The 24,181-nt window shown below is 40.8% G+C and overlaps 1 protein-coding gene across 11 annotated transcripts in view; it reads right to left on the bottom strand.

Moving 5' to 3' along the window:
- The window catches only part of LOC134339515 (dystrobrevin beta), a 587,877-nt gene that overhangs the window by 120,462 nt on the left and 443,234 nt on the right, over positions 1–24,181 (bottom strand). For 9 of the 11 annotated variants that reach the window (XM_063036126.1, XM_063036119.1, XM_063036112.1 and 6 more), the window contains one exon: positions 9,772–9,861. The exons of the other annotated variants lie outside the window; for them this stretch is intronic. In XM_063036126.1, the coding sequence (XP_062892196.1) occupies positions 9,772–9,861 (90 nt within the window). The remainder of the gene's footprint in view (positions 1–9,771; positions 9,862–24,181) is intronic. 11 annotated transcript variants of the gene reach the window in all.

Genomic DNA, 24,181 nt, shown 5'->3' with positions numbered 1-24,181 from the left:
AGGTGCTCCATGCCTATCATCCCTACCCACACTAACGTCCTGCACCATCTCAATGCACCTAGTCTCTACTGGGCCTTCTTCCATCACAAGCTCGACTTCAACCAACCTACTGCAGGGGTAACTTTCAGTTGCCAAATAACCTACCAAGCAGCACATCTTTGACTGTGTGTCATCTTTCAATAAGTTAACCAATACCACAGATAATTAAAACGAATAAAATGTACAAACTCTTTTGTGACATTGGTCCAAATCTTGCAATGGACAGACTGAGCAATATTCTTCCAAAAGGTACTGTACATGTGACCTGTATGAAGAGCAAACAATGGGCTATCTCTTCAACTAATCACATTGAAGAAACCCTATCCGGGACGCAGCCACTGAATAATAAGGAGTATATTAAGTTAGTTATCTCCTTGTAAAATTATGAACAGAAAGTAAAATAGAAATGAAATAAAGCTGGAATAGAGAGAGATATGTAAATGAAATTGAAACAACATAGAATCGTACAGCACAGGAACAGGTCTTACTGTTCTAAACACGATGCCAAATTAAACTGATTCCCTTCTGCCTGTATATGATCTATATCCCTCCATTCTCTGCATTTTCATGTACTATCTAAAAGCCTCTTAATTGCCACTACCGTATCTGCTTCACCACTGCCTCTGACAGCTTGGGTCAGGTACCCACCACTCTGCACGGATCCTGTAATTTCTCCATCTCAGCTTCAGGGTATGCCCTCTACTACTTGCTATTTCTAACCTTGGGGAAAGAATTTCCAAAAGAAAGGCGTGGAAATAATTAAGTAACACATTATTAAGTGTTCATCCACACCCTAATGTAAAGGCTCCAATTTTCCATGTTGTGCTTCCAGTATGCAACTTCAGCCCATGACGTGTATGTAAAATGCAGAGTCTCCTGACCTAATATGAGCGTAGCAAAACTTGTGAAAGAACAGAATATAAGAACTTTTACTTTTGATTGCACATAGATGTTGGAAGCTGCTGTTAGATTTACTCCGTCATAAAAACGAAGCTTGTGCACCTTGCCATTACTCTGTGAATCTGGGCTGCTACCTCATTTATTGCTTACAATTTGTAGAATACAGAATAATACTTCCAATTTGTTTAGGATTAATTATTTGAAAAACATCATTAGGTTGTGTAGCTCATGTCTCAGGGCTACAACAAATCAAAGGGCAAAAGGAACAATGGAGGGCAGCAAGATTGCAAATTGTTCCATCACAAAGAGATCCATCAGGCAGGAAAGGCAGGGAGTGTTCACTGTTTAACAGAATAGTCATTCTGAAAATGAAGGAAACTGAACTTGACAATAATTTAATCCTAAATCTTGCGTTTTCATGCTTCAAGCATCTGACTGATGGGAGATGGTAGAAAAACTAAAAGTTACGTACACATATTTCCGTAGCTTATAATACAGGATGACAAACTATTTAATAAATACGCAATGCTAACTAAAAATACTACACAGCACTGCTTTCCTAAATTCATTACTGATTGAATAATCAAATGGAATCCCAATAATTCAACAGCACTTTGATAATTTGGCAATACACATACAAAACTTGATGCAGAATTAAATGTCAACTGCACTTTTTTCCATAGATGCTGCCTGGCCTGCTGAGTTCCTCCAACATTTTGTCTGTGTTGCAGAATTTTCTGTATTGGACAATTCTATATTTTAAGTTTTGCACAATTTTCACAAATCCCTGGTCCCTTGATAAATTGCAGGATAAGTCCAGCATTGGTACATGGCCTGCAACTTGTGACAAAATGTTGAGCATAACTTAAAGATCTCCCAGCCAAAACAAATGGAAAAAGACTGTGCAGCAACCCTCTCCCCTTGATCACCCTGTTTCTCTGCCATGCAAACTATCATTTATTCTTTATTTAAATTATTGAACATACTGCCCATGGCAAACGTAATTATTGTTAATTTGAGAAATACTTCAATGGTGTTGGGTGGGAGATGAGTGCTGTCAAGGTCATAGCTGTTTCTCTATAAGACGAGTAAAGTTGAGCCAAATGGTCCATGTTGATACATTTTGTTGACAAGAATTCTAACTATATTCTTACCCTCTAAAATCTGGTACAGTACAGAAATGCAGAGATTGCACTGAAAGCATCGAACAGAAACAGATTTTTTTGCTGCATGGGCCCAGGCACAAACATTCCCAACACCCCTAAATCTCTTACATTTTATTCTCAGGATCTCAACTTCTTACTTTCTGCCATGTTGTGTCACACACAATCAGATTTGTTTATTAAAAAACATGCAAAAAGGTGCATCAAATAATATAAAATTTCATGACCCATATTGATAAAGCCATAATAATTAAGCAAAAATCATAACATATCCTTTTTTTTCTTGTTAAGTAGCTTTAAGCTGAGAGCCATTTCACTGTGTGTTACAATCAATATCCTTCAATTTAAATGTGTGTTTTTTCTAAAAAAATAAATTTATTTGAAGACTTTCCAAATATCTTTGGAATCCACATTTTCATCCAAAGGTTTAAATCAAATGCTCTTTTTCATCTAATCCCACCACACACCTGAAGGCTCATGTAATCATGCTTAAAATCAGCTTCAGACTCCTGCCTCTATTCAGGTGATAATTGCTCCACAGTGACCCACCAGAATGTGGATAAAGAATTCACAATTCGTTTCCCAAAAATTTAAGATATGGTATAAGATTTATTCTCACAGAATTATTGTGAAAAAGTAAATAAATTAATACAAAATTTATTTTAGTCAACACGCATTTCTTGAGTTTTGAACAGACAGCAAAGCTTGGCATGGGAAATTTGGTCTGGAGATCTGTTGTCTAAGAATGCAATCATCTCCTAACCCCCTTAACATGAGGCCACCTATATAGATGAACTTTGAAAGTTTTGATCAATAATTGAAATAGTTCATATATTTTTAAATGAAAGATTCTGCAGTTGATTTTAGTGGTGTAAAAGTTGATTTCGTTTTAGATGTGAGAAAGTAAACAGGACACTTACAATACATACCAAAAAATTTAAAGCAAATAAACTTTGCAATATTCATTTTCAAATGTCAAGTTGGGGTGAGATCTTAATTTAACCTTTAGTCCTAATCCCACAGATGCTAAATTTAGCATCATTGACTCGTCAGCCCAAGCATAAACTCTAAAAAAACAAATTTCCAGTTCCTCTTCTGCAACTGCAGTGGACAATGGCTTTTATGTCCGGAGGATTAGAAATCATGTTCCACGTAACACTGAAAGGCCTTGATAGAGTGGATGTAGAAAGATTTCTTATGGTGGGAGAGTCTAAGACAAGAGACTACAGCCTCAGAATAGAGGAGTGTCCTTTTAGAATGGAGATGAGGAATTTCTTTAGCCTGAGAGTGGTGAATCTGTGGAATTCTTTGCCATAGGCAGCTCTGGACGACAAGTGTTTATGTATATTTAAGGAGAGTATCATGCAAAATTGCAGTCAGTGGGATGAAGTGAAATGAAACATGGGGGAAAATTCAAAAAAGAGTTATGAATACAAGACCGAAGGTGTTATATTTGAATGCACACAGTATACAAAAGAAGACAGGTGATCTTGTCGCACAATTAGAGATTGGCAGGAACCGCGTTGTGGGCATCACTGAGACATAGCTGAAATAAGGTCATAGTTCAGAGCTTATCATCCAATGGTACACATTGTATTGAGAGGACAAGCAGGTGGGCAGAGGAGCTCTGTTGGTAAAAAATGAAATCAAATTCTTAAAAGAGGAAATGAAGGATCGGAAAATGTAGAATCCTTGTGGGTAGAGCTAAGAAATTGCAAGGATAAAAGGACCTTGATGGGAGTTATATACAGGCCCCCAAACAGTAGCCAGGATGTGTGATATAAATTACAATGGGAGATAGAAAAGGCATATGGTGTGTTGGCATTCATCAACGATGGGATTGAGTTCAAGAGCCATGCGGAATGTTACAGCTATACAAGACTTTAGTCAGACCCCACTTGGAATACTGTGTTCAGTTCTGGTCATCTCACTACAGGAAGGATGTGGATACTATAGAAAGAGTGCAGAGGAGATCTGCAAGGATGGTGCCTGGATTGGAGAGTGCGCCTTATGAGAATAGGTTGAGTGAACTTGGCCTTTTCTCCTTGGACCAAACGGAGGAAGAAAGGTGACCTGATAGAGGTGCACAAGATGATGAGAGGCATTGATCGCGTGGATAGCCAGAGGCTTTTCTCAGGGCTGAAATGGCTAACATGAGGGGGCATAGTTTTAAGGTGCTTGGAAGTAGGTGTTGAGGGGATGTCAGGAGCAAGTTTTTCACACAGAGAGCGGTGGGTGCATGGAATGCACTGCTGGCGACGGTGGTGGAAGTGGATACAATAGGGTCTTTTAAGAAACTCTTTGATAGGTATGTGGCGCTTAGAAAAATAGAGGGCTATGCGCCAGGGAAATTCTAGGCAGTCTCTAGAGTAGGTTATATGGTTGGCACAACATTGTGGGCCAAAGGGTCTGTAATGTGCTGTAGATTTCTATGTAGAGGTTGACAGATTCTTGATTGGTCAAGAACATATATGAAGATATATGGGGAGAGGCGGGAGATTGGGGCTGCGAGGAAAATTGGAACAGCCATGTGAAACGGCAGAGCAGACTCGAAGGGCCAAATGGCCTCATTCTGCTCCTATATCTTGTTAGACTATGTCTGGACTCGTATACCCAGGAAAGATGTATTGGTTTTAAAGAGAATGCATCATAAAACATATGTAAATTGGAGTCCGAAGGTTTTATTTTAACGATAAGTTAACAAAGAAGGTCTGCATTCATTGAAATTTAGGAGATGATATAAACAAAAGTTCCAATTCATTTGCAATAATTTAATGGAAATTGATTGTTCAAAAAGTGAATTGTTTATTTTTTAAATGAGAAAGATTTATTCATTTTACCTAATGGTATTAAATCACTTACTAAGCTTTTAACTTTGAATCTAACTGCTGCATATCAGTGCCAAAAGTAAATTGCAAACTGCCTAACTCTGACGTGATGGGTCAAGGCAATAATGAGAACTGGAAAACAAAGCTTGTTCAGAAAGATCCAGACAAGCTGCAGCATAAGATTAAGGGAGAGATGAAGAAGGCAATTCAGTCCAGTTAATTCAACCAGAGGGATCATCTTTGACCAGTTCTGACGTAATAATTATAATCTGCTGAATTAGTTATGAAGTTCATCTATTTACTTGATTTGCATAATAATCTACGACTGAACATGCAAGTAACACTGCATGAAGGTCAGTTTGCCCTTAATATGAAGCCTGAGAGTGATTTTAAATTTATCAGCTGTTGTTTAACAAATGGAGTCTGAAATAATTGCTGGCCAGAAAGTTATTGTTGCAGACAGAAGACCAAATCTCTTCTTTCCCGCTTGACTGGAACTCTGGCACAAGTATGCAAGATAAAATATGCAGTTTGATGGAACCATTTGCAATAACCAAACATCTGCTCTGTGCATGTTCAATACTCCCCATGATATTACAGGAAGGGAAAACATTACCTTCCATGAACAAACTCAACTCTGAGGAATGAATCTCAGTTGAATCATTCCTCTATGATTATAAGTTCCACTGTGATTAGGCACCTCGTCCAACTCTCTAGGAGATTCCAAATCCACGACATACCAATATGAAATCTGTGCCATGCCAAAAAAGGCATTAATTCAGAAATAGAAAAAAAATCATCGGATTGTAAAAGGACAGTTAATATTGGATGAGGACATTAAAGAATAAGTCTAAAGTGTGCTTTTTAACTACCTTGCCCTTTTTTAATGACTGAAGGACTGAGTGCTAATTAGAATGATTATACCCTTGTGTTCTTATCAAACATTAAAAATTGCTGATAAAATACAGAATTGTATAGCCCTGAATATTTTTCCTAACACATCCATTCTATTCTCCAGCATTTTACTGCAGGTTGAGCAATTTGACTGAGTATTTAAATGGATTATGTGTTGATGCCCAAGTTCCATAGCCTGAAACATGTCAGACCTGAAGATATAGGAGCAGAATTACACCATTCCGCACATTGAGTCAACTCTGCCATTACGTCATGGCAGATTTATTATCCTTCTTAACCCCATTCTCCTGCCTTCTCTCCGTAACCTTTGAAACCCTGACTAATGAAGAACCTGTCAACCTCTGCTTTAAAATATATTGGATGTCTTGGCATCCATAGCACGCCCATGGCAATAAGTTCCACAGATTCACCACCCTCTGCCTAACGAAATTCCATCTCATTTCTGTTCTAAATCGATGTCCCTCTATTCTGAGCCTGTGCCCTCTGATCAACGACTCAACCGCTAAAGGAAATATCCTCGCCGCATTCACTTTGTCTAGACCTTTCAGTATTTGATAGGTTTCAATGAGATCCCCCCATCATTCTTCTAAACTCCAGTGAGTACAGGCCCAGAGCCATCAAACGTTTCTCATCCACTAACCTTTTCATTCCCAGAATAATTCTCCTGAACCTCCTCTGGACAATCTCCAATGCCAGCACAGCTCTTCTTATTAGATAGGGACCCAATACTGCTCACAATTCTTCAAGTGCGGTCTGACCAATGCCTGACAAACCCTCAGTATCACATACTTGCTCTTATATTCTCGTCCTCTCCAACTGAATGCTAACATTGCATTTTCCTTCATTACTACCTGCAAGTTAACTTTAGAGAATCCTACACAAGACTCCCAAGTCCCTTTGTGTGTGTGATTGTTGAATTATTTCCCTACTTAGAAAATAGTCCATATCTTTATTCCTTCTACTAAAGTGCATGACCATACACTTCCCTACACTATATTCTAACTGCCACTTCTTTGCCCATGCTCCCAATCTGACCAAGTCCTTCTGCAGACTCCCTGCTTCCCCAACACTATCTGCCCCTCTACCTATCTTTGTATCAGCTGCCAACTTAACCATAACTCCATGAATGCCATCATCAAAATTGTTACAATATAATGTGAAAAGAAGCAGTCTAGTACTGCCCCTGCGGAACACCACTTGTCACCAGCAGCCAACCAGAGTAGACCTTCTTCATTCCCACTCTTTGACTTCTGTCAATCAGCCAATGCTCTTGCCATACTTGTATCTTTCCTGTAATACCATGGGCTCTTATCTTGTTAAGCAGCCTCGTGTGGCACCTGTCAAAGGCCTTCGGAAAATCCAATGAACCAATATTCACTGACTCTCCTTTGTCTATTCTGCCTGTTATTCCTTCAAAGAATTCCAACAGATTTGTCAGGTAAGATTTCCCCTTAAGGAAACCATGCTGACTCTGACCCTGAAACCTCATCACAAACAAGTATGTGAAGAGCAAAAGGCTAAGACGTGAGAAAACAAAACCAATCAAGTGTGACAGTGGGAAAGTGTGTATGAAACCAGAGGAAATAGCAGAGGTACTTAATGAATTCTTTACTTCAGTATTCACTTTGGAAAAGGATCTTGGTGATTGTATTAATGACTTGCAGCAGACTGAAAAGCTTGAGCATGTAGATATTAAGAAAGAAAAAGGATCTGCTGGAGCTTTTGGAGAGCAACAAGTTGCATAAGTCGCTGGGACCGGATGAGATGTACCCCAGGCTACTGTGGGAGGTGAAGGAGGCGATTGCTGAGCCTCTGGAGATGATCTTTGAATCATCACTGGGGATGGGAGAGGTTCCGGAGGATTGAAGGGTTGCGAATGTTGTTCCTTTATTCAAGAAAGGGAGCAAAGACAGCCCAAGAAATTATAGACCAGTGAGTCTTACTTCAGTGGTTAGTAAATTGATGTAGAACATCCTGAAAGGCAGGATTTATGAACATTTGAAGAGGTAGAATATGATAAGGAATAGTCAGCATGGCCTTGTCAAGGCCAGGTCGTGCCTTACGAGCCTGACTGAATTTTTTGAGGATGTGACTAAACACATTGATGAAGGAAGAGCAGTAGATGTAGTGTATATGGATTTCAGCAAGGCATTTGATAAGGTACCCCATGCAAGGCTTACTGAGAAAGTAAAGAGGCATGGGATCCAAGGGGACATTGCCTTGTGGATCCAGAACTGGCTTGCCCACAGAAGGCAAAGAGTGGTTGTAGATGGGTCATATTCTGCATGGAGGTCGGTGACCAGTGGTGTGCCTCAGGGATCTGTTCTGGGACCCTTACTATTTGTGATTTTTACAAATGACCTGGATGAGGAAGTGGAGGGGTGGGTTAGTAAGTTTGCTGATGACACTAAGGATAGTGTGGAGGGCTGTCAGAGGTTACAGTTTTGATAGGAAGCAAAACTGGGCTGAGAAGTGGCAAATAAGTGTGAAGTGGTTCATTTTGGTAGGTCAAATATGGTAACAGAATATAGTATTAATGGTAAGACTTTTGGCAGTGTGAAGGATCAGAGGGATCTTGGGATTCGAGTCCATAGGACGCTCAAAGCAGCTGCGCAGGTTGACTCTGTGGTAAAGAAGACATACGGTGTATTGGCCTTCATTAACTGTGGAATTGAATTTAGGAGCCAAGAGGTAATGATGCAGTTATAAAGGACCCTGGTCAGACACCACTTGGAGTACTGTGCTCAGTTCTGGTCGACTCACTAGAGGAAGGATGTGAAAGCCATAGAAAGGGTGCAGAGGAGATTTACAAGGATGTTGCCTGGATTGGGGAGCATGCCTTATCAAAACAGATTGAGTGGACTCGGCCATTGGAACGACGGAGGATGAGAGGTGACCTGATAGAGGTGTATAAGATGATGAGAGGCATTGATCGTGTGGAAAGTCAGAGGCTTTTTCCCAGGGCTGAAATGGTTGCCACAAGAGGACCCAGTTTTAAGGTGCTGGGGAGTAGGTACAGAGGAGATGTCAGGGGTCAGTTTTTTTACACAGAGAGCGGTGAGTGCGTGGAATGGGCTGCCGGCAACGGTGGTGGAGGCGGATACGATAGGGTCTTTTAAGAGACTTTTGGATAGGTACATAGAGCTTAAAAAATAGACAGCTACGGGTAAGCCTAGTAACTTCTAAGGTAGGGACATGTTCTGCACAACATTGTGGGCCAAAGGGCCTGTATTGTGCTGTAGGTTTTCTGTGTTTCTAAGTTCTCAGTAAGCCACTTCAAAGTGCTCTAGAGCAGAAAGATCAACAGGTACAGCTTGGTTTTCTAAGAAACTCTCAGTTTTAACTCAGAAACATATTGTTGCACGCCAGGCCATTCAACTGAATCTTGTTTATGCACGGGACTGTAGCAAGGATTATTATTAGTTTGAAACATATAGAAATCATGTTTGTATATCATGTATTGTTATTTTATTTAGACATACAGCACAGAACAGGCCCTTCTGGCCCATCGAGCTGCACTGCCCAGCAACCCACCGATTTAACACTGGCCTAATCGCAGGTCAACTTACAATGACCAATTAACCTACTAACTGGTACGTCTTTGGACTGTGGGAGGAAACCAGCGGAGAACCCGGAGGAAACCCACATGCACAATGGGAGAATGTACAAACTTTCTTACAGAGAATACCAGAATTCAACTCTAAAAATCCGACAGCCTGAGCTGTAATAGCGTACACTAACCGCTACGCTGCCGTGGTGCCCCAGTGAGGAATACAGTGGTTAAAGAATTCAGATGGCCTTGGATCAAATTCATGAATCTACCCTCAAAAACTGGATTTCATTCATTCCAACTGGGTTGCGTATTTCAAGATTTTAGAGGCTTATTTCCTCAGTACAACAGCGCAGTGAACTCAACAAACACTAACCGTGTGCCATTCTGCAGCCGGCTCACATAGACTGCTATCAGATCGTGCTCATCAGCCAGCTGGTTAGCCATGTCCAGCCTGTACTGTAACCTGGTGACAATGGAGGTAAATAAAGTAAAAGTAGAACAAAAGAAATAAAATAAAATCATACATGATTCACATTATAAAACAAACACTTTATAACATGATTAAACTAAAGAATAATTGAGAATTCAAATTAACAAAAGATCAATAATCAAAGTTTCAGTAACATGAGCATTTTCATTTTTACCTGTGTAATCCATGCCAGAGGGAAATCTATGGACAAAGGCTAAACAGCTCCATTAACTGATTCCACATAATGGGAAATTTAAAGTTTGTGGGTCATCATTCAATGGATTGGCATATGTTCTGAATGCAGGAAGGCATTGGGCAATTGCATTGCCGGACACAGTTTACCATAAAACAGGAACAATGTAGTATTCTATCATTTGACCTTCAGTTTGAAATTCACAAATTCTACTACACTTTGCTGTTTGCATTATAAATTTTGGTGTGGATTTCATGTTGATCGGTCAAGAGAATTTCTCCTTTATTGATTATACCATCCCATCAGCGATGAGGCCTGCAGAACAGACTGAGGACAGCAGAGTCAACGTGAAACAATCCAAGGACAATTGTCATTTTCCAATACAACAACAACATTTTTGACCTTAATGATCTGTAGACAACAGGACAACTCATTTTAGATTTTTTTTCTTTCCTCAATTGCTTTATGGAGCAAAGATAACGTTACTGACATAGGCACTACTAACTCTGTAATTTTACCTGCAACTAGAATTTAGAAAAACATCTTGTCAACAACTCTTACTTCTTTGGCTATAAATAAATCTGAATTCATGCCCAGAATTGGCCAAGAGTTTAAGATTATGTACAATCAGGCAGCATTATTTTGTTAAATAAATCACTGTGTAAAATGAAGTACAAGTTGGCAGATGTTAGCTCTTTCACACAGCCTGCACAAGCACACATCCTTTTTGTGCTGATTGCTTGCATGTGTTTCTTGTCATCTCATGGAATATCCAGATTCCAGCTGCAAGAAGACAACATGATCTAATCACAAACAATTAAGTAACAATGGCTCAACACATGGATCCTTCAAAGTTCAAAGAAAATTTTATTACCAGAGTACATATATGTTGCCACATACAGCCCTGAGATTCATTTTCATATGGGAATACTCAAAAAAAATCTACAGAATAGTAACTATAGCAGAACCAATGAAAGATCATCCAACTAGGGCATTCAACCAGAGAGCAGAAGACAACAAACTGTGCAAATGCAAATATAAACAAATGCAATAAATATCGAGGAGGTGAGATGAAGTGTCCTTTAAAGTAAGTCTATTGGTTGAGGGAGTACTTCAATGTGAAGTTGAGTAAAGTCATCCCCTTTTTGTTCAAGAGCCTGATGGTTGATAGGTAGTAACTGTTCTTGAAACTGCTAGTGCACGTCCTGAGGTTCTTGTACCTTCTTCCTGATGGGAGCAGCCAGAAGAGAGCATGACCTGGGCAGTGGGGGTCCCCTGATGATGGATGCTGCTTTCCTCCAACGGCGTTTCATGTAGATGTGCTCAATAGTTGGGAGGGCTTTGCCCATGATGGTCTGGGCCGTATCCACTCCTTTTTGTGGGATTTTCCGCTCAAGGGCATTGGGGTTTCCATACCAGTCTGTGATGCAGCCAGTCAATATACTCTCCATTACACATCTATAGAGGTTTGCCAAACTGTGAATATGTCTCTAAGCCCTTCAACAGAGAATGAATTTACCATGCACCAAAGCTGAACAAAGTGTGCACAACTATCCCATTCTCATAACATGGAGTATGGGTAGCTTTGGAGGCAAAATTAACTACATGCATTAAAAAAAACTGCACAGATTGACCGGCAGCATTTATTATTATTTCAGCAGGCACCTTCTGTTTTGGGAGAGCAAGTTCAACGTGTCTATCGCAGTTTATATAAAGAATTGCTTTCAGACAGCTCTGAATGATGTGTCCTAATTCCATTCAAGTCAAAGTCAAAGTACATTTATTATCAAAGTATGTAAACTTTATACAACCTTGAGATTACAGGCAGCTACAAAACAAAGAAACCCAATAGAACCCATTGAAACAAAAGGAGACCGTCAAGCATCCAATGTGCAGAGAAAAAAGTGCAAACAATAAAAGTAAGCAAATAACATACGGAACTGAAGTTCACACTGTGATAGTTTGAGGTCACAGCCACAGTTCGGTGTACAGATGAATAAATCTTGCGGAGCAATGAGCTAAAGTCCAGCGCAGAGTCAAGTAAAACTCACGTGACAGAGACTTGAACCCGCCCGTCCCTCACCTCTGGCCCCGACACCCTGTCCTTTTCAATCTGGCCTGGTGCTTAAATAGTCCAGAGCTTGCTCTCCGTCCCGGACCCTATTGCTTTGATACACTCTTGGGCCAGTGCCCCATCCTCCCAACTCGGCTTGGCGCTTAAACTGATCAAACCTCCGGTCTTTCCTTGCTCTCAGGTGCAGGTCCAAACCCCACTGATTTGGCTCCACATCGCCTCCACTCTCCTCGCCTCAGTTCTGCCGAATCCAACTGCCTCCAAACATTGGCTCGTTCCCACCTCTCTGGCCCGGACTGCTGCCTCAATTCAGCCCGTACAGACCACACCGCAACAGCCCTGCATCTATGACACTTCAACTCACACCACAAAAGTGCCCTTGCAGAGAAAATATACCTTCCTGTACATCCTTTGAATTCATTAAAAATCTTAAAAAAGTCAATTAAATCACCACTTAATTTTCTACCCAATAAGATATAGAACTGACACAGTGAAAAAACAACCTGGTTTCTAAAAGGAACATGTCTGACCTCTTACTGAGCAGAACACCTTGCTATAGAAAGGCAATATGAATTGTAGAAAGGGAAGACATTTACTGAAATGAATTAGTATGTAGAAACCATTTTCAGACTGTGGCTGATAGTAAGCGAAACCTTACTATCTTACTATTTGCTTTTTTGAAAAAGCAAATTCAGGATGGAAATATGTACAGTGTGCATCTGATTTACCATTTGCTTTGCTTATGAATAAATTTATGTTCTTGTTTGAGCCATCAGGTTACAATCACATTACCGGAGTCACTGCAAGAAAGGGCTCGACCTCAGCTAATATGTCAATGTACAGCCAAATGCAGGAAGATTAAGGAAGACAGGGTGGCAATACTCCAAATTTCTGCCACTAAACTTATCAATCTTTTCCCAATCTCTTCTGAGTTACCTTCTGCATCATGCACGTGTTTCATGAAAATAAACACATCTGCATTTTGGAAAATGTACAGAACCCTCTAGCACATTCAGGATGCCATATGATCCAACAGGGTTGTATTGATTTTTTTTGAAGTTCCCTGTAGCTCCAATTCCCAGTTCTTTTTTTCTCTCCCCATTCTTCTGGGAGCAGATACAGCAGCCTGAAAGTCGGAACAACCAGATTTATGAATAGTTTTCATTTCATTCACACCAAGTTCCTGGTGACTGCCATGTTCTCGGTCTCTTAGTTCTACCTTCACTATTCACTCCATTATCACTTCAGCATTTCTTTTGGCATTACTACAGGTGTACAATCTTCACAACTTTCTGTTGTTTTGCACTCATCACTGCATTTATTATTAACATGTGTACTGTTTACAATATGAGCTTCACATGGGCAAGGAATTGCATTGTATCCGGGGATGCAATATGACAATAATCTGATCTGAATTAACAATAAACTCCGCAGCTCAGTTGGAAGAAGGCTAACTTCAAGCATGTGTGGAGCCAAAATAGATGGAAGAGATATTACATGCTTTCTCTGCATCTGTAATTACTCAGAAGACAGATACAAAGTCTATAGAAGTGAGGCAAAGCGGTATCAGCTTCATGGACCCTGTACATATTACAAGGGAGGAAGTGATTGCTATCCTGATGTAAATCAGGGTGTGTAAATTCCCAGGACCTGACAAGGTGTTCCCTTACGGGAGGCAAGAGCATAAATTGCCAGAGCCCTAACGGAGATGGTTAAAACACCTGTAGTGACAGGAAAGGTACCAGAGGATGGGAGGATAGCCAATGTTGTTCCACTGTTTAAAACAGGCTCTAAACAGAAACCAGGAAATTATAGGCTGGTGAGAAACAGGCCCTTTGGCCCATCTAGTCCACGCTGAAACCATTTCAATGATCTGCACTGAGGTCATAACCCTCCATACCTCTACCATCTATGCACCTGTCAAAACTTCTTTTAAATGTTGAAGTTGAGCTCGCATGCACCACTTGCACTGACAACTCATTCTATGCTCTCACAACCCCCTGAGTGAAGAAATTTTCCCTCATGTTCCCCTTCAATTTCTTACATACCTTTCACCCTTAACCTATGATCTCTGGTTGCTGTCCCACCCAATTTCAGTGGAAAAAGTCTGCTTGCATTTACCCTATCTATACCCCTCGTAATTTTGTATACCACTATCAAATCTCCTCTCAAATCTTCTAGAATCCAAGGATTACAGTCCTAACCTATTCAATCTTTCCTTCTAACTCAGTTCCTCCAAACCTGGCAACATCCTTGTAAATTTTCTCTGAACTTTATCAACCTTACTTACATATTTCCTGTAGATAGGTCACCAAAACTGCACACAATACTCCAAATTAGTCCTCACCAACGTCTAATACAACTATAATATAACATCCTAAGGGACTGGATATTCAAGTATTTGGATAAACGTAGACTGATTAAGGTCAGTCAGCATTGCTTTGTGCATGGTACGTCAAGTCTAACCAATCTCATAGAGATTTGTGAGGAAGTTACCAGGAAAATGAGTGAATGCAAGGCAGTGGAGATGTTGTCTATGTAGACCTTAGTAAGACGTTTGACAAGGTCCCGCATGAGAGGCTGTTTAAGAAGGTTCAGTCGCTCGACGTCCAGGATGAGATAGTAAATTGGATTAGACAATGGCTTTGTGGGAAAAGTCGGAGAGTGGTAGTACAGGGTTGTCTCTCTGACTGGAGGATTAAGGTGCTGGTTCAATTGTTGTTTGTCCTCCGTATCAATGATCTGGATAATAATGTGGTTAACTGGATCAGTAAATTTGCGGATGACACCAAGATTGAGGGTGCAATGTACAGTGAAAAAGGCTATCAGGGCTTGCAGAGGGTTCTGCATCAGCTGAAAAAAGGCAGATGGAATTTAATGCAGCCAAGTATGAGGTATAACCAACACACATGAAATGCTGGAGGAACTCAGCAGGCCAGGCAGTATCTATGGAAAAGCGTAGAGTCAACGTTTCAGGCCGAGATCCTTCAGCAGGACCTGTTCCCCCTTCATCGTCTCTCTTTCATGTCTCCCGACTCGGTTGCATTTAGTGGGTGGCAGGACGACCGACTTTCTCTGGGTACTGCTTTGTTACAATGTAGTGGCTGAGTGTTGTGCTTCACAATTCAATCAAACTGAGGTTGGTACCTCTGAGCTCCAAGAATTCTAAACCACCACTCTCGTCTTCCCAGCGACCCCTCTTCTTCCTCCTCCACTGCAGAAACCTGAAACATCGACTGTACTCTTTTCCACAGATGCTGCCTGGCCTGTTGAGCTTCTCCAGCATTGTAAGTGTGTTGTTTGGATTTCCAGCATCTGCAGATTTTCACGTTTGTGAGGTATGACCAAGCAGAGTAGGTCTTACACAGTGAACAGTAGGGCACTGAAGAGCATGGTAGAACAAAGGGATCAGGAATACAGGTACATCACTTGTTGAAGTGGCGTCACGGGTAGATAGGGTCGTAAAGAAAGCTTTTGGGCGCATTGGCTTTCGCAATCAATGTATTGAGTACAGGCGATTGGATGTTTTGTATCGGACACTGGTGAGCCCTAATTTGGAACATTGTGAGCAGTTTTGTCACCTACCTACAGGAAAGATGTAAACAAGGTTGAAAGAGAACAGAAAAAAATTACAAGGATGTTGCCAGGTCTGGAGGACCTGAGTTATAAGGAAAGATTGAATAGGTTAGGACCTTATTCTTTAGAACATAGAAGATTGAGGAAGATTTGATAGAGGTATATAAAATTATGAGGAGTATTGCTAGGGTAAATGCAAGCAGCCTATTTTCACTGTGGTTGGGTGGGACGACAACCAGAGACATGGGTTATGGGTGATGAAAGGTGAGAAGTTTAAGGGGAACATGAGGGGAAACTTCTTCACTCAGAGGGTTGTGAGAGTGTGTAATGAGCTGCCAGCACAAGTTGTGTATGTAATCTCAGTTTCAATGTTTAAGAGAAGTTTGGATAGGTACATGGATATTAGGGATATGGTGGGCTCTGGTCCCAGTGCAGGTCGATGGGTGTAGGAAGTTTAAGTGGTTTCAGTCCTGCCGAAGGGTCTCAGCCCAAAACCTCGACTGTACTTTTTTTCCATAGATGCTGCCTGGCCTGCTGACTTCCTCCAGTATTTTGTGTGTGTTGCTTAAATGGTTTCAGTGTGGAGTAGATGGGCTGAAGAGTCTGATTCTGTGCTGTACTTCTCTATGACTCTATGAGAGGAGACCTGCACAGGGTAAAGTGAAACCCAAGTTTTGTATAACAACGGTGATGTTTCAAGTGCAGAACAGATACATTCAAACAAGAGACAGAGACTGGGGAAACCAAAGCCAGAGGATCCTCTCTAAGAACTAGAGCTCCAATGAAAAAAAAACTCTGAAAATTTCAAATAGAACGAGGTGAACAAGAGCAGAGGGGTGAAAAGCAAATTAGACAAGCTATGAGAGACTTAAAATAGACTAGTTGGTGAAATAAAAGGGAACACAGGTCATCCATTAGTATATAATTGACAAGAAGAGGTAGCACCAAATACGGGTCAATGCAGAAAACTGAGAAGCTCTTTTTTTAAAACTAAATAGAGGAAGTTACCAAACCTTAATCATGGGAGAAACATTAATGATGAGATGAAATTGACAAGGATAAGGCAGCTCATGAATCCAAGGTGCTAAGTGGAGGTAGAAGTTGCATTTGGATATAACGTAATTATCAAATCCTCCAGAGGGATAGACAATAGCAAATGTGCAACATTAAATAAGAAAAAGATGCAAGGAAGACCTTTGGTAACTGAACGAAAATAATCAGGGGAAAATATAATTAACATTTGGAGATTTTTGAGTTAAAAAAGACAAGCATACTTAGAGATATTAAAATACAACTTGACTGCAAACTTTGGTGAGCTCACAGGAAGTAAATTGAGAAATTTGTTGTAAGAAGATGTTCAAAACTTTTACCGAAGTCCCATGCAAGTTCTACTTGCCAAACTTAGATCATGTTATAAAAGGATCCAAGGGTTTTGAGCAATGAGGAAGGGTTAATTAGCAATCTTGTCGTGAGAGGCCCCTTGGGTAAGAGTGACCATAATATGGTGGAATTCTTCATTAAGATGGAGAGTGACATAGTTAATTCAGAAACAAAGGTTCTGAACTTAAAGAGGGGAAACTTTGAAGGTATGAGACGTGAATTAGCTAAGATAGACTGGCAAATGACACTTAAAGGATTGACGGTGGATATGCAATGGCAAGCATTTAAAGATTGCATGGATGAACTACAACAATTGTTCATCCCAGTTTGGCAAAAGAATAAATCAAGGAAGGTAGTGCACCCGTGGCTGACAAGAGAAATTAGGGATAGTATCAATTCCAAAGAAGAAGCATACAAATTAGCCAGAAAAAGTGGCTCACCTGAGGACTGGGAGAAACTCAGAGTTCAGCAGAGGAGGACAAAGGGCTTAATTAGGAAGGGGAAAAAAGATTATGAGAGAAAACTGGCAGGGAACATAAAAACCGACTGTAAAAGCTTTTATAGATATGTAAAAAGGAAAAGACTGGTAAAGACAAATGTAGGTCCCCTACAGACAGAAACAGATGAATTGATTATGGGGAGCAATTATGGCAGACCAATTGAATAATTACTTTGGTTCTGTCTTCACTAAGGAGGACATAAATAATCTTCCAGAAATAGTAGGGGACAGAGGGTCCAGTGAGATGGAGGAATTGAGCAAAATACATGTTAGTAGGGAAGTGGTGTTAGGTAAATTTAAGGGATTAAAGGCAGATAAATCCCCAGGGCCAGATGGTCTGCATCCCAGAGTGCTTAAGGAAGTAGCCCAAGAAATAGTGGATGCATTAGTGATAATTTTTCAAAACTCGTTAGATTCTGGGCTAGTTCCTGAGGATTGGAGGGTGGCTAATGTAACCCCACTTTTTAAAAAAGGAGGGAGAGAGAAACTGGGGAATTATAGACCGGTTAGCCTAACGTCAGTGGTGGGGAAACTGCTGGAGTCAGTTATCAAAGATGTGATAACAGCACATTTGGAAAGCGGTGAAATCATCGGACAAAGTCAGCATGGATATGTGAAAGGAAAATCATGTCTGATGAATCTCATAGAATTTTTTGAGGATGTAACTAGTAGAGTGGATAGGGGAGAACCAGTGGATGTGGTATATTTGGATTTTCAAAAGGCATTTGACAAGGTCCCACACAGGAGATTAGTGTGCAAACTTAAAGCACACGGTATTGGGGGTAAGGTATTGATGAGAATTGGTCAGCAGACAGGAAGCAAAGAGTGGGAATAAACGGGACCTTTTCAGAATGGCAGGCAGTGACTAGTGGCGTACTGCAAGGCTCAGTGCTGGGACCCCAGTTGTTTACAATATATATTAATGACTTGGATGAGGGAATTAAATGCAGCATCTCCAAGTTTGCGGATGACACGAAGCTAGGCGGCAGTGTAACTGTGAGGAGGATGCTAAGAGGATGCAGGGTGACTTGGATAGTTTGGGTGAGTGGGCAAATTCATGGCAGATGCAATTTAATGTGGATAAATGTGAAGTTATCCACTTTGGTGGCAAAAATAGGAAAACAGATTATTATCTGAATGGTGGCCAATTAGGAAAAGGGGAGGTGCAACGAGACCTGGGTGTCAGTATACACCAGTCATTGAAAGTGGGCATGCAGGTACAGCAGGCGGTGAAAAAGGCGAATGGTATGCTGGCATTTATAGCGAGAGGATTCGAGTACAGGAGCAGGGAGGCACTACTGCAGTTGTACAGGGCCTTGGTGAGACCACACCTGGAGTACTGTGTGCAGTTTTGGTCCCCTAATCTGAGGAAAGACATCCTTGCCATAGAGGGAGTATAAAGAAGGTTCACCAGATTGATTCCTGGGGTGGCAGGACTTTCATATGAAGAAAGACTGGATGAACTAGGCTTGTACTCGTTGGAATTTAGAAGATTGAGGGGGGACCTGATTGAAACGTATAAAATCCTAAAGGGATTGGACAGGCTGGATGTAAGAAGATTGTTCCCGATGTTGGGGAAGTCCAGAACAAGGGGTCACAGTTTGAGGATAAGGGGGAAGCCTTTTAGGACTGAGATTAGGAAAAACTTCTTCACACAGAGAGTGGTGAATCTGTGGAATTCTCTGCCACAGGAAACAGTTGAGGCCAGTTCATTGGCTATATTTAAGAGGGAGTTAGATATGGCCCTTGTGGCTACGGGGATCAGGGGGTATGGAGGGAAGGCTGGTGCAGGGTTCTGAGTTGGATGATCAGCCATGATCATAATAAATGGCGGTGCAGTCTCGAAGGGCCGAATGGCCTACTCCCGCACCTATTTTCTATGTTTCGATGTTTCTAGGGCAGCGTGAGTAAGAAATCAGCTAGATGATGGCGAATAGAGTTATGGAAAATATTTTTATATAATGAAGGAAGTGATGTTCCCCAGAGGCGTGCTGGGGACTACCTTTTTTCGGAGTTGTTTTAATATTTGCATATAGGTGTGCGTGCCAACATTACCAAATTTGCATATGACAAAAATTTCATAAAAAATAGAGGGCAGAATTTGCTGTGCTATTGGGTTTGCTGACAACAAAGTTCTAAACTGAAACAAAGACCTTAAGCCCTATTGGATATAAACAACCACAAGAACTCTCAACAAAGTGAGATTATATTGTAACTACCCAATCTTCAAAGCTAGTTCACTTCTCTGTTTACTCTCTATGAGTAGTTTAGCTACCAATCATCACTATTTGATTGGGAGGTGTCTTTTCTCCCTACCAAAGAGAAGATACTTTCAGCGGACAAAGCCGTTTAAAACATAACTCATTTATTTTCAGCAAGACGCATTTAAATCCAGACAACAATCTCAAAACACATTTAAATCTCAGAGGATTTCTATCTTATAAAACAATTAAAAATTACAAACAATTTCTAAAACAAAAACCATTAAGGATTTCCAAAACACAGATACATTTCAAGATCTTCAAGATGACACCAATGAACAACATGACCTACAGCGACATCCTCAGACAGTTTACTAGACTAATACTTTTTCTTTCAAATATGTTTTAGGCTGAAGAGCAATCTGGCACTTTGAGGGAGTTGGTGAGGTTTGGAGCGGAGTGTGAGCCTGGAGGCCTGGAAGCCTGGAACCGGGGTGTGAGCCCATGATCAACTTCATTGCTTCGCTCCAATTGAGGCATCGAGTGAGATTGAAATCAACGAGGACGAGCGGGTGTTCGGCGCCATCTGCCTAAGTTTGACTGGTCTTTCTCTCCCTCATACCAGCTGTGGTTGGAAAGTGCAGGAGTGCTGGGATCCGTGATGCAAGGACAGATCGGCGAGGCTGTGTACTCATTTTGGGGGACTTCCAAGGTTCACGTTGCACCTGTTTCTGGATTTGGTTACTTTTTTTTGCTGTTGTTTTTGAATGGCTTGATAAGAGCGATAGATGTTTTCTGAGGCACATCTGCCAAGAATGCCCCTGCAGCCTACAGTGGGATCACAATGTGACTCTTAACTTAACTCAATTCTACTGAACTCCTGGCTTGACATTTGATTTTGTGTGTTGTTCACTTGCTTTTTGCATTTGAGCAATTTGTTCTTTTTATGCGCATTGAGTGTTTGATGTTTTTTTCAACGGGTTCAACTGTGTGTCTTTTTACACAAACGGTCTCAAAGAAATTTGGAGACAAAGTGCTCAGCATAATGCTCACAATTCACAATTAATGTGGTAAAGCTGACTTCTTTGAGTACATAAATCTCTCAACATTAATAGATCAGTTATTTAATATGCTACATGAAATTATCCATATGATCTGCAAGCATCCTTAAACAACTTTGGGTCTGCTTGTCTATTTTGAAACAAGCCACAGTAAATAACCCATTGTCTTCTATTGACCTCTTTCAGCAATACGACAAGTATTGTGGGCTAGCAGCCTGCTACAGACAGAACTTGTTTGTAAAGCTGTGCTTTTAACTTCATGCTGATTACTGCTTGCCATTTACAGTTTAAGAATTGAAGACAGACTCCCATTTACAATCAGAAGCTTAAACAAAACAATATTAGTTGGAAGTTTACTTACATCTGTATGTGATCTTACAAGTCGTAGCTGCCATGTTTAGAAAGTAAGCTTTACCAAAAAAAAAGGGGTCTTGGAAGTGAATATCCATCACATGTAAAATGACATGCTAGATAACTGAATGATGAAATTTAGTAGAGAAGTATGTAGTGATGCATTTTTTGAAGAATTATTGAGGAATTTCAATCAGAGCTTAATAGCACAAATTTAAAGTGTACATAGGAACATAGACATGGATGTATTCAAATTCTTGAAGAGTGGTTAGCAATACTTGTGTTACCTATTATTAGGCAAAAAGTACAAAACCAGGAAGCTTGTGTTCAGGACACACTGCATCCAATTCTGGGCACCTCACTTGAAGAAAAGGTATAAGTGCGATCACATGAGGGAATTCAGGTTTAAGGTGAGAATGGAGAAGCTGAGAAGGAGGTTCAGATACAAAAAAGAAAATGGAATGCAGTAAGTGTTGCAGTTACAGAGAACGTATAATGCAGGCAGACAAATAAAGTGCAAGGGCTATTATGAGGGAGATTGGAAGATCAAGAGTTCATTCTTTAGAATATGAGAAGTCTATTTAAAAATCTAATTACAGTCGGAAGCAAGTTGTCCTTGAGCCTAGTTGTTCATGTTCTCATACTTTTGTATCTTCTGCAAGAGGAAACAGAGAAAATGACTGGGGTGGAAGGGGTCCTTGATTTTGTTTGCCAGTTTCCGGAGGCAGTAAACAATGAAGTTGATGGAGGGGAGGTTGGTATTATGAATATATTGAACCAAAATTCAGGATAAACATACCTATATTTTAAAATCTTTAAGCGTAGAATTATTCCAGAAAATGTACCCACCTCACACATTATGTTTTTTTTCCACTGTAGAACATTGCAATACAGCTGAACAATGAACCAAGCAGACACAGCTACATAAATGAAGGACAGCAGCTCATATCAGTATCTAAGTCAAGCTTGCAAATGTCACAGCATTTACTGAAGCTCACTGCAATTGTGACTATATGATTGAAACCTATCACAAAAATCCATCTTGAATTGTGAAAACAAAACCACAGTTGTTTCAATAGATGAGACAAAAACAAATTAAACCAGCAGAGAAAAGCTACATTCCTCACATCATATAAATACTTTGATGGCTGCTGTATAAATTGATATAACAGCTTCTTGATTCTTTCAAACTCTGTACAGATAAGCCGAGCAGAATTTCAATGCTAATGCAACCCATACTAAGCAGCTAGACAGGAATTCACACAATAAAACCTAACTGATACAAAGTACAAAAATGCAGAACAGATTTTAAAAAAAAAGCCAAAATCAGGGCATCATCTCAAAATTCAACAATCAGAGCATTCCAATCATTGATTATTGGAACTACTTGAAGAGCTATTTTCATTTCATGCTTCAGAATCGCCGGTTCTATGTTGAACTAGGTGGGAAGCGCAGCAGGTGACATATTCAGAAGAATGGTCTTCCTCAGGGAAGTGTGCTTTCACCGCTGCTGTACAACATCTACACAAATGACCAACCTATAGATGATGTCATACGCCATTTTATACATGCTGATGACTTATGCATCACTGCCCAAAGCACTGATTTTAACACCATGGAGAAAACGCTTTCTGAGGCCTTGGAGGGACTAACATCCTACTATGAAGAAAACCACCTCTGCGCAAACCCATCAAAGATGCAAGTTTGTGCATTCCACCTCAGGAACCGTGAAGCCAAACGACAGCTTAAAGTGACCTGGTGTGGAGCAACACTGACACATTGCGAGCACCCGATCTACTGAGGAGTCACCCTTGACAGATGCCCCCCTTTCACGAGCCACATCAATAAGACAAAGGCAAAAGTGAGCGCACGAAACAGCATCCTGAATAAGCTCACTAACGCAAAATGGGGAGCAAACTCGTAAACATTGCGAACCAGAGCACTTGCTCTTTGCTATTCCACTGCCGAATACGCCTGCCCTGCATGGGAAAGATCTACTCATGCTAAGAAGATGGATGCCTTTGAGTGCAAGCTGCTGACTTATCACAGGTTGTTTAAAACCAACAAGCACCAACAGCCTATATATCCTGGTGGGTATCGCTCCCCCTGATATAAGAAGAACAGTAGCCAGCACGAAAGAACGACTCCACAAACATCAGATGAGAGGCACCTTACGTGGTCATACACCCACACCCAGCTGCCTAAAGTCAAGGAAGAGCTTCATGAACAGTGTTGTTCCATTACAATCAACCCCATCTGAAGCCCGCATCGCCTTGTGGAAAGACTGGCTCGCCAGTCTCAAACAACCCCCAATGATGGAAACTCCACCAGATGAAAGCCTTCCCCCAGGAGCTCATGGCAACTGGGCAACCTGGAAGTGCCTTAACAGACTTAGGACTGGTGTGGGTCATTCAAAGGTGTCACTAAGCAAATGGGGATATACAACCAGCCCGACAACTTGTGAATGTGGAACTGAGCCACAAACTATGCAACATCTCCTGCAATGCCCATCGCTGGAGGAACCCTGACCTGTTGCAAATCCTGCCGAATTCAACAACAAGGCGCAAAAATATGTCCAGTTCTGGCTGGGCCGTATATAGACTGTTGTGGACACGATAAGAAGAAGATTTCAGCATGTTAACATCTTTTCATAAAGCTTGCTAGCTTCTCTAAAGAAATCTTTACATTTTTTCTTTACAAAGCTGTCTGACACACAGTTAAGGATGCTGTCTGACCTGCCGAGTTCCTCCAGCACTTTGCGTGTTGTTCTCAATTCCAGCATCAGCAGTTACTTGTCACTCCATATCATAAACTTTACCCATTTTATATATATAAGGCAAAAGGAACTGCCCTCTTTTCCAGTTCTGATGAATGGCCCCCGACCTAAACGTAGCTATACTACAGATGCTAAATGTTTAGTCCTTCCACAGATGCTATCTGACCTACTAAATGTTTACAGAATTTTCAGTTTTTATTTCA

Source organism: Mobula hypostoma, chromosome 2 (genome assembly GCF_963921235.1).
Source record: "Mobula hypostoma chromosome 2, sMobHyp1.1, whole genome shotgun sequence".
NCBI lineage: Eukaryota > Metazoa > Chordata > Chondrichthyes > Myliobatiformes > Myliobatidae > Mobula > Mobula hypostoma.
Note: the sequence above shows the minus strand (reverse complement) of the source record. Positions and strands in the feature narration are given on the sequence as shown.